Source organism: Coregonus clupeaformis, chromosome 20 (genome assembly GCF_020615455.1).
Source record: "Coregonus clupeaformis isolate EN_2021a chromosome 20, ASM2061545v1, whole genome shotgun sequence".
Lineage (NCBI taxonomy): Eukaryota > Metazoa > Chordata > Actinopteri > Salmoniformes > Salmonidae > Coregonus > Coregonus clupeaformis.
In genome coordinates, this window is record NC_059211.1 from 42,038,552 (window position 1) to 42,050,259 (window position 11,708).

The 11,708-nt window shown below is 42.3% G+C and overlaps 1 protein-coding gene across 2 annotated transcripts in view; it reads left to right on the forward strand.

The window, feature by feature from the left end:
* LOC121533422 (leucine-rich repeat-containing protein 7-like) overlaps nucleotides 1-11,654 on the forward strand; it is a 98,983-nt gene extending 87,329 nt beyond the window's left edge. Inside the window, exons 21-27 of one of the 2 annotated variants that reach the window (XM_041839363.2) lie at nucleotides 730-2,533; nucleotides 3,255-3,407; nucleotides 4,543-4,668; nucleotides 5,776-5,979; nucleotides 6,260-6,352; nucleotides 7,750-7,824; nucleotides 9,171-11,654. In XM_041839363.2, the coding sequence (XP_041695297.1) occupies nucleotides 730-2,533; nucleotides 3,255-3,407; nucleotides 4,543-4,668; nucleotides 5,776-5,979; nucleotides 6,260-6,352; nucleotides 7,750-7,824; nucleotides 9,171-9,278 (2,563 nt within the window). In that variant the 3' untranslated portion in view covers nucleotides 9,279-11,654. Of the gene's footprint in view, nucleotides 1-729; nucleotides 2,534-3,254; nucleotides 4,669-5,775; nucleotides 5,980-6,259; nucleotides 6,353-7,749; nucleotides 7,825-9,170 lie in introns of those variants that run through there. The other variant, XM_045205497.1, reaches the window with a different exon arrangement.
* The last annotated feature ends 54 nt before the right edge of the window (nucleotides 11,655-11,708 follow it).

An 11,708-nucleotide genomic window follows, 5' to 3' on the forward strand; every position in this document is an offset into this window, starting at 1 on the left:
CTTGCACAAAGGCGGAGGTAGCGGTCCTGCTGCTGGGTTGTTGCCCTCCTACGGCCTCCTCCACATCTCCTGATGTACTGGCCTGTCTCCTGGTAGCGCCTCCATGCTCTGGACACTACGCTGACAGACACAGCAAACCTTCTTGCCACAGCTCGCATTGATGTGCCATCCTGGATGAGCTGCACTACCTGAGCCACTTGTGTGGGTTGTAGACTCCGTCTCATGCTACCACTAGAGTGAAAGCACCGCCAGCATGCAAAAGTGACCAAAACATCAGCCAGGAAGCATAGGAACTGAGAAGGGGTCTGTGGTCACCACCTGCAGAACCACTTTTTATTGGGGGTGTCTTGCTAATTGCCTATAATTTCCACCTGTTGTCTATTCCATTTGCACAACAGCATGTGAAATGTATTGTCAATCAGTGTTGCTTCCTAGGTGGACAGTTTGATTTCACAGAAGTGTGATTGACTTGGAGTTACATTGTGTTGTTTAAGTGTTCCCTTAATTTTTTCGAGCAGTGTATTCCTGAAAAGATTCCCTTTGAAATGCCAGCAGTATAGCTTGAGGCAAACATTACTTTAAAATACACAGTACCTTTCTATTTGAATGCAGCCTTTGATTTGACCTATCAAAACTCGAGGTCAAGGAAGACATCTGTATTTCAAATCATATTTTCAGGTCGATTATGAATGTTGCGCTCTATTCTATGTGCTTACTCTCTTTCTGCAGGCTGGTCCAGCAGTTCCCCAAGCCCATTGAGACCAAGCCACTACTGAGTCAGAGAGACCCCAGAGAGACCCCTCCCTCCAGCACACTGCAGCAGCGCAGTGAGCGACGCCCCCTCAGCGACACCTTTGACCAGTGGAACGATACCTCCCACTACGACAACACAGGCTTCGTGTCTGAGGAGGCTCCTCTGGAGACCCCCAGTGGTAGCAGTAGTGGTAACCCCATGCTGGGCTCCAAGTCCCGCAGCTCCTCCACCTCCCACGGGGGCCGCCGGCCCCTCATGAGGCAGGAGCGCATCGTGGGCGTACCCCTGGAGCTGCAGGAGGCCCCTCACCAACACCAACATCCCTCCCACCAATTCCATAATGTCCGCACCACGCCCGAAACTGAAGTGCCTCAGCCTCCCCCTCCCAACCCATGGCAGAACTGGACGCGAACGCCCAGCCCCTTCGAGGACCGCACAGCTTTCCCCTCCAAACTGAGCTCCCCAGGCAACAGCCCCAACCCTGACCGCAAGGACTTTGAGCAGGAGATGCATCATGGGGAGCTGCCGGGCACGTTCCCCTCCACAGGGACATGGGGTTACCTAGACTCCAGGAACTCGGGGCAGGGTCAGGGGCGCAGCAACCAGCAGGCCAACATGTCCAGCATGTACCAACATGTCCAATCCAAGCCCACTAGACCAAGCTCTGGGGCCATGGTGATGAGCAAGAGCTCTGAGCGCCTCTCTCCCATGATGAAGGAGGTGAAGGCTAAGTTCAAGAAGTCCCAGAGCATTGACGAAATAGACATGGGCTCCTATAAGGTGTACAGCATCCCCGTGGACAGCTACAGCTCCAGCATAGAGAACCAGGGGAGTGTTGACCGTCCAGACATGCCAGCACCCATGGAGCAGAGCATGTCCCGCAGCCAGTCTGCCCCCATGCTGGATGATGATGACGCCTACGGCACCAATAGCCAGCAGCAGAAGCCTGCCATCCCCAAGAAGGTCTACCACTTCGACCAGAGCTTCAACCCTCAGGGGGCTATGGATATGAGGAATCAGCAACAGGAGAGGAGGGCCCCTCCGCCCTTCCCCAACACCCCTGAGTATGTCAACCAGCCGGGGAAGACCCTGCCCAAAGAGCTGGTGAGCCCCAGGGGCTACCGGGGTTACCCGCCCATGGACCAGATGTTCTCATACTCTCAGCCCTCAGTTAACGAGGAGAACCAGCCACCCCAGCAGCAGCAACCCTTCCCCATCCCCAGTCAGCGCTCCCGGCCTGGGTTCCTGAGGCGGGCCGACTCCCTGGTCAGCTCCACAGAGCTGGCTCTGTTCCGCAGGGTTCAGGAGGCCCAGGAGATGCAGCAGATGTCGGACCACTATGGCCGGCAGCACTTCAAAGGCATGCTGGAGCAACAGAACAGTCCCAGCATGGCCCAGCAGGACCAACAGTACAACAAGAGGAATGGCAGGTACGAGGAAGACTATTCTTCCTACCAGGAGCCCAAGAAGCCTATCATGGGCTACCCCACCAAGAGCCTGACACAGCGACGCCCCCTGTCGGCCAGGAGTTACAGCACAGAGACATTTGGGACGTCCCAGGCCAGGCCTGTGTCTGCCAGACCCACAATGGCTGCCCTGTTGGAGAAGATGCCCCCAGATTATAATCTAAGCACTTGCACTGAGAATATAAAGAGCCCTGATGAGATCAAAATGCGCACCATGCAGCTGCAGCATAAGTCTGATGATATGTCCTCTAAAATGCCAGTAGACTGGCGGCAACAGCTGCTTAGACATATAGAGGCCAAACGATTAGACCGGGTAAGTCTGACAACTTCTTATTCACCTTGGGAACACACAGTTTATTACATGATCACACACCATCTATATGGGAGCTTCTGTTGTCTTGACACACACGCCACATGTCTGCATGACTGTCAGTATTAATGAACGTGTTCAGTCCACTGCTTAGTAATGTGCTCCAGTTGTGGCACCAGACCCACTTGATGTTTCTCCATGTATGTTTATCACTTATGTTGATTGTGATAAGAAGCACAAACATGGTAAGGTTTCCTCTCTACCTCCTTTCTCTTCTTTCTCTTCTCTTTAATTTTCTTTCTACTATTACTGTTAGTATGATATCATACTTTAACAAGAAAAATATATCTGTCTGTACTACTACAATTTGGGTCAGTTTCCCTAACACTGATTAAGCCTAGTTCTAAACTAAAAAGCTATCCAGGACTAGGCTTAATCTGGGTCTGGGAAATCGGCCCTTGATAATATAGGCAAATACTTCAGTGCTATACATCTCTTAAAGAAAAGTGCATACTGTTGCTTGTATGGTATACGTAATCATACTGTATCCATGAGTGTGTTTTTAATGTGTTTGTGCTGGTACTGTAGTAACTCTGTACTGTTGTTGTTCTGTTTGTCAAGCTCACTTTATCTGTTGCAGCTACGCAATGTGTGTTGGTGCAATCCCGTTTACCCAGTGGCTCACCCATTTACTCATGTCACGCGGTTGTTTCCCTCCAATCAGAGCGCTGTCCTTAAGCACAACACAGTAAACTTCGGCATGCTGTACTCTGGAGGCTATGCCGCACCGCATGCCGGCAGAAGCATGACAATAAACTTTTACAATAACACGAATAAGCATGAAAACCAAACAACACAGTGGCTACCTCTACCCAATGTGAGTATGAACCAGAAAACACAGAAACAGTCTCAGTGCAGTTGAACCCTTTAACATTCATGTGATAGAGAGTGTACTGCATTTTTACTGTTTTTTTAAGGATAAAAGCTTAAAAACTAAATTTATCATAAGAAGCACAATATTACCAATAACTACAATTGCCTTACAATGGAGAATGTGAATATTTTTGTATCACTTCCTTAAATATTGAAATGCTATGCTTGTATATCTTTTTTATTATAGTCCATATTTCAACATCAAACAAAAACTAGTCTACAGATATACCATGACATTTGATGGGCTAAGCCTCATGTATGACAGTATCAGTATAGAATCCATAGTGAAGCCGAGTATTTTACAATTTCTCAGCCAAATGACACCAACTGTGTCGGTGTGAAACAAGCCTTAAAATGACTGACATGGCAATCCCTCCCATTTCAACTTCAAGCCAAGTGCTGTCTTTTATCTGTTGTCTGAAATCTTAAAATGTCTGCGGTGTGTTGCATGTCTGCAATCTATGTGTCAGCTACGGTGTCCGCTCTGCTCTATGGGTTACAGCAGTCCTCTGTGCTATTATTACTGTGTAAGGCTATTATTGTACTCTGTGTCACTCAGTAGCCTCAATCCAATGGAGCCTAGTGAATAGACACCATGCATTTCAGGACATAGACAAGCACATTGTAATAAAAAGCAGAGATTGTATCAGAGTTTCTTGCTTGATAATGTTTCTCATGTAGGTATTTTAGTGCCTACATAATATATCCTTTTGAAGGCCAACCCTGTCAGAATATCTCTAAACCTGTCACAATCTATTCTTAACAAAAAAGTATTGTATGTGGATAAATGACAGGAGGCAAATATCCCAACTAATATATTCATACGCATAGGACTTTAAGCTTACTATTATAAAGAAGTTAAGGTCATGATTGATCCAAGGACACCCACTGGTTTACTATCTGCAGTGCTCCATCAATAGTATTATTATTATCAACGATTATAACCTTATAATTAACACAGTAAATAAATTCATCTTTATCTCTGGTAAAACTGTTGTCATTTTTGCAGAAAACACAGGTTACCCCCATAGCCGTAATGATACTCTGAACCCTGTTCCTTTAACCTATTCTCTCTCCAGACCCCCTCTCAACAGAGCAATATATTAGACAACGGCCAGGAGGTGGGCTCTCCCACCACTCAGTGGGCCCCCTACTCACTGGGCAGGAGAGACGTGCCCCCAGAAAACATCATGAAAAAGGTTGGTGCTTTACACTGGCAAAGGACCGGGAGAGAGGCCTGTTTGAAGTGTTAGATATGTGGTGTAATGTCACTGTTAATTTGACCCTAAACTATGCTGATGAAATAGTGCTCATTATCACCCAATTTGCTGACTGAAACATTGGGCTTGTAGCTCATTCATGTATTTATTTATGACATACCAGTACATTTAATGTCAAACCGTAATACACCCCCACACAACCATTGTTTTTAAACAAAGGTGACATTACAAGGACATACAGTATAACCACATAATACTTCAAAAAGGATCCCCTGTCTTGTCCCTGTTGTACTTCTTAAGGTTCCTCCACCTGTTCTTTTAAGATGGGCTCCTTTATTTAGCTGTGATTGCTATGTCAATGTTGTTAAATGTCAGGAGTAATTGCTAAGCACCATGAATCATTCAAGCAGCGCTCCATTCTTGCTTGGTCTCCCTGGCAACCTCTGTTTGTCAGTTAGTTTGGCAGTCATTTCATTGTGGTCACATTCTAGCCATCAGTCTCTGTGCAAGAATAATGAAAACGGTAAACCAGGGACTTCCTATGAAATATTAATGCACAGAGAAAACTGTGGGTTGTGTATCCTGTTTTATTACTTGTACGCGCTTAGAAAAAAGGGTTCCAGAAGGGTTCTTCGGCTGTCCCCATAGGAGAACCCTTTTTGGTTCCAGTTAGAACCCTTTTTGGTTTCAGGTAGAACTCTTTTGGGTTCCATGAAGAACCCTATGTGGAAAGGGTTCTACATGGAACCAAAAAGGGTTCTTCAAAGGGGTTCTCCTATGAGGACAGCCGAAGAACCCTTTTAGGTTCTAAATAGCACCTTTTTTCGAAGAGGATCATGTAGGACGATAGGATTTGCAGGCTTGAAGAAAACCAAACTAACAGAGATAGGGGCTGAAGCATGCTGCACCTCATCTGTCTGTTATCCGCCATTTTGTAAGACGTGACGTTTGCATCTTTGCAGCTTCCTGACTCTTTGCCTAACGGGTTGAATTACCCACAGGCAGGCGGCCACCACCCACCCCCACCCCCACCCCCCACCCCCCCCCCCCCACCCCCACCCCCACCCCCACCCCCACCCCCACCAATCACAGACCATGATCGTGACGTCCGCGTCGGCCACACCCCCACACCGCTCGGTGCGGGACCAGCAGTACGAGGGCGCCATCAACAAGATCTCCATCCAGCAGTACCAGTCTCCTCTGCCCATGGCCACCACCACCAGCCCCCGGCCCCAGAGCGCACGTTGTCTCATCCAGACCAAAGGCCAGAAAAGCATGGACGGCTTCCAGGAGCAGGTTGGCCATCACTCCCTCTCTCCACTTCCATCTCTTTGTTTGTCTCTGTGTTTGTCTCATCTGTGTTTCTCTCTCACCCTCTTCCTCTCAAGCATCCTTTCACTCTCCTTCTCTCTCTCTCCCTTTCCCTCTCTCAATCTGGTTGCCAACAGATCTCTGAGAGGCCTATATTCTGGCTACCGGTATATAGAGAGGATAGATGTTGCACCATGTAATTGCATCGTTATAAAATACCAAATTTATATTTTTGGCAATATTACGTTTTTGTGTCGTTTGGCAGTTCTGTGTGCGGATAGAGAAGAATCCAGGCTTAGGGTTCAGCATCTCAGGGGGAATCAGTGGCCAAGGGAACCCCTTCAAGCCTTCTGACATGGTAAGATTAAAGCAGCTAAATGTTCTCTGTATGAGCAACATTTTTCTCTGCTGTAGCCTATTCCTTAAGCTGTTTGAATAACCACTGCACAGCACTGTATGTCTCACTTCAGAGTTTCCATGATAACAAGTACTACTACAATGCTGTATGCTATGCAGTGCTGCAGTTGACTTGGTTAACTTTGAACCTTTTTATTATATGCCAATAATGAGCAAGAATCAAGAAAAGACTCCACACTTTTGTGGCAATGAATCGTAATGTAGACGTAAGGTTGGCAAATGTCCATGTAACAGCAAAGAAAGGATGCAGTGAGAAAAATGTCCATAGCTTTGCATTTCAAACATTTCTAAATCAGTTAAAATGTTGTTGTCACTGGCAATTTTTTCCCTTATTGTTTTGAAACATCCAAGCTTAGGGCTGGATTCAATCTTTATCGCAGAAGTATTGCGGAAGATCCACGTAAAAATGTAAAGGTAATTTCCGATTAAGATGACATATGCAGCGTTTACCATGAATGCAGTCGCGGGAACATTGCCTTTAAATTTCAATCGAGCTATAACGCGGATCTTCCGCGATACTTCTGCGATATGGATTGAATCCAGTCCCTAGTTTCTTCTCCTAGACATTATATTTGCAGGGGGAAAGTCTTGTAAGCCATAGAAATAGAATTCAAATTCGATGTTGTAAACATTGTTATAGCCATTGAATGTGTTGTATATTTTGTATGCATATCATCCCCCATCTTAGCACCCCACTGAAAGGTGGTGCATGCTGATTACTGAGGGAATCTTCTATGGGCCTGCTTTCCTGTGATGCCTCAAGGAGTCCCTGATGTAATACATGAGTCATTAGATGTTAGTAACGTTATTCGGGCTTCAAGTGAGGATTAACTGTTTAACTGTGTTGAGTAAGCATCTTCATATGGTATTATGAGCATCTTCATATGGTTTAAACGCATGCAAAGATTGGTATATTTATAATCTCTGCCTTGATTAGAATTTTTTGGGAAACATGAAATGTAAAAAACATCCCCCACAGTGTCCATATCTTTGTAAATAGATGGACAAATATTTTTGTTAGCGTAACTGTTTTAGTACTGTTTATCTTTTCATTAAAGGTAGTCGTAAATGCCATGTAAGTACATGTAGTTCTTGAATTAAACCAACAGAGCACACTCGGACAACACAATTTTTTTTATCTTGTGACAGATCCTTACTGTCTGCTTTTTACAGACCAGCTAAACCTATAATGTTAATGTTGGCAATGACATCATCAAAATCATGCACAGAACTTGAGTTCGAGGAAAACACAAACAAAAGCGCTAAACACCAAAAGGCAAAGATTCTAAACCATCTTCACCATGTGGTTCCTAACCTCATATCACTTTTGACTTATAGGGTATCTTTGTTACTAGGGTACAGCCTGATGGACCAGCCTCCAACCTGCTTCAGCCTGGGGACAAAATACTGAAGGTAACCATGTTCTTCATCACTGCATCGATCATCATTGTCCTCTGAGTCTGTGAGAGCGCATCCTCCCTCCGCCACATTGCCAGTAGAGGCTTTGCATGTGGCATTTTGTGCTGGACGTACGTGTGTCTACCAAGTGAGCATGGTCCTCTGTTTTGACCTTGGTCAAACCTCCAACATGCTTTACTTGTCCCTCAGTCAGTCAGGTCTTCGAATAATAGTGGTTATACTGTATGTATCCTAATAAAGGCCCATAGAAACAGACTGAAAAATCTAAGTGGACAAACATGCAAGTAAGTAACTTTACTGATATGATAGGATTCCTAATGTGATGTTTTAGATGCATGAAAACTAAGTATCGACCAGCAATGTAATGTGCTGGATCAATTGGTTTATTTCTGAAATACTCAAAGTACAAAAATGTAAAAGTACAACAACAACAAAAAATGTCAAAAATGTGCAAGTCCAACCTGATCTCAACTTATTTGATAACCTTGAAACCCCTGGAGCATCTTCTGCCATTTTTTCTCAACTATCTTCTCCATCTTTCCAACTTTGCAGCAAAGATTGAATCTGGTCTTTTCCTCTACTTCAGTATTATCAGATCCTCAAGTCTCTTCTCGTAAATACTTCAGGAGTAAACCTTTTAGGACGAGCATCAGAGCTCTTCTACCCAATGCAATAAGAAACTAATTGCACACTATGATGTCGTGGTGTATTTAGCTTAGGTAGAGGGCTGTTATTCTAAAAGGGTAATCACCATCACACATACAGTACATAGGGATGAAGCTGTCAAAGTAAGTGTTTACCATAGTGCAGAGAGGGCACTGTACCCCTGTAGATTGTCAGATTTCTGGTCCATGTAAAGCTACTGTTCAGACCACGTTTGTCAGTCATAAATCCAGACAAATCCCTGACAGTGAAGCCTACATGAACAAGCCAGGCTCTCTGTGCCAATACAACTTAATGTGATTGGAATAGTCTCTACAGTTATTGGCATGTCTGTTGTATCTGTGTGGCTTTAAATGTGTGCTAGTAGAAGCCCTCACCCCTCGCCCACCCATAGCCTGCAGAAGCAGGCACCTCTCTACTCTCTCCACAGATGCAAGTGTTAGCTGAAGGACAGACCTCTAAAGACCAGCTTCTCTCCTCCTTCTCTCCTTTACAGCATGACCTCCTTCTCTTCCTGTGTGCATCTCTCTGCTCTTTCTCTCCTCTTTTCCTTGACAGTGTTGTGTTTCTATCTCCTGAGCTAGGGCTGTTCCCAGTCCTCCGTGCCGCCCTGCCCCGCCCTGCCCCTCCTCACCCCCATCACTCTGTTCACCCTCTGCTTCATTTCTGCATTGCAGGGCAATGGACATAGTTTTTTACACATGGAACATGAAACTGCTGTGTCTCTTCTGAAGAATTTCCAGAAGCCTGTGGACTTGGTAATCTTGAGGGAGAGCACAAATTAAATATTTTTTATAACACCATTGCTTCTCGCCCAAACGGTTTGTGGAAATGTGTACAACCAGTTTTTATCTAGGAACAGAGACATTTGCCAATTGCTGGACCAATGGCAGATACTAGTGCCAAATGTACTATAGGATACATATCTTATAACCTATCTATGAATTTTGTGTAAACAGGAAATGTATATCTTGAGTTGATGTAAACAAAAGTAATTTTTCTCATTCAGCCCGAGGCTGTAGGTTGGAGTAATTTCATGTTATTTATTTTTATTTGATCTTTGTTTTTATTTGGAAATGTTTTGCTTATTTATATTGTCTTTCATTTTGTACCTTTTTCATTGTAGCTTCTCATTTTACTCACAGAGCATGAAAACACACTAGCTCTTTAGGAATTACATTCACAATAAACACTGCCTCAACTTTGTATATGCCTTGTGTAAATATTTTCATTTACAATAAAGACATGAACAGTTGAGAGAGGAATGGTACTGAAAATACATTTTTACAATGTTCTTGAATTGTTGAAATGGATTGAAGAAAAAAAATAATGGCACTTGTCTCCTACCTTAATACTGGGCCAACTTATCAATAGTTGTTTTATTTTTTATTATAGGTTTTCCCACCAGTTTATTTCATTGTTTTAAAACTATGTTGATCTCTATACCCAACCAGTCACTGCATTATGTGAGCTAGATTTTTTGAAGTTGCTCAATGCTCAATAATGTATATGTTTGCACACATGAATTGAAAAATTGAAAAAGTAGAAGCAATATTCTATCCCACCTCTGAAAGTCATTTTTTAAACATGACAAGACTACCCTAGAGGGCCATCTGCTGGCTACATTATGTGGTTTCCCGTATGTCCTGTAATTGTGCCAAGGAGTATGCAATGTATACATACCCCCACATTAATCTCCTAAAGAATTTACCCACAGTTGTAACATCATTTCTCATTTGTTTGTCTGTATTTCTATAAAAAAAAACATTTTGAGTTGTTTTGTCTGCACTGATTTGAAGTGGTGTGAGTAATATTGCTTAGCTTTTCAGCACCACTCTGTAGAACACCAATTACTTTTTAGAACTTAATTTCAATCTCAGTTTATTAAGACAATGCATAATTGGAAAAGTATTCATGCAAAATCTATGTTTTTTTTCTCCAACAATCCCACTGCCCAGAATAGGCATTTCACCCTGTTACATTTCTGGATGGATGTTCATTTTAAACTCTGATGTTACAGCATGGTTTTTGGGATACATTCTCTGTGTTTTGAAATAGATTTTAGGGTCTCTCTCATAAAGAGATTTCTCTCTTTTTGCAAACCGGTGAGATTATTATACTGTGAAAATTGGTGCCATTTTATTCCAATCAAAACATATTCCTTATGAGCCCTGACCATTTTTCACAACCATTTTTGTCAAATGTAGCATCAAATGTGACATTCTTGAGAAAAACTAAGCACCTATAACCCTATGGAGGGACCCTGGTTGAATTTGTGGCAAGCTAAGCTGGTACGTGGTACTTCGATATCCAGTCAATTATGAGTTAAATATTCAAGATATTGTGACAGAAAGTTTGATAATATAATTATTTTTACTAAATGTTGTCAGATAATTATTCTGAATATATTGATATACCTTTGCTCAAATATATAGCTTTGCTCAAATTGCAAGATTTTATAAGGACACTGAAAGAGTATGGATGAAGATCTTACGACTTGGAGAAGAAAAGCTGTACTATCAAATGTATAAAATGTATTTCTACAGTAATTGTGAATTTGTGTTATACAAATATTATATATATGTATATGAATATAAAAATAGTCATTTTTGTATGTGTTTAAAATACAATTAAATATAAAAAAGCGAATATATGGTAATATTCAGTCTAATTGCAGTATTGATGTAAATAATTGTGAATGAAAACACATTGAGATAATTTATTCATAGATTGTGAATGTACTCCAAGCTTCTGCAGTATGAAGACTTACTGGACTTGAATGCTGCTTCATTTTTTGTGCAAAAAGTAATTTTAACTATTAAAAGAGAACTATTCTGTTTAGTTGGACAAATTTAGTGATAATTATACTATTTATTTGCACATGCAAGTTTAATCCTTCCAGTTTTATTTCTGTATTAAGACAAATAAATGTAATTGGTAAAGTATATATTGTGTGTTTAGATTGCATTTTGCAGATGCTATCTGTACATATTTAAGATAAATTTTTATTTAAAAAGATTATAAAATTGAACGAAAAATGCTGTGCAGCAAATATCAGAGCCATTTTCGGCTTTGGAAGTACAATTTTTCAGTATTTAAGAAGTGTTTTGAATAATGTATAAAAGTCTATTGTACAAATAATAAAAATGTTACTATTGTTATTCTCATGGTCCTCTGGTCTTTATACAATCTCATCAAAATCACTATTTTCTTCC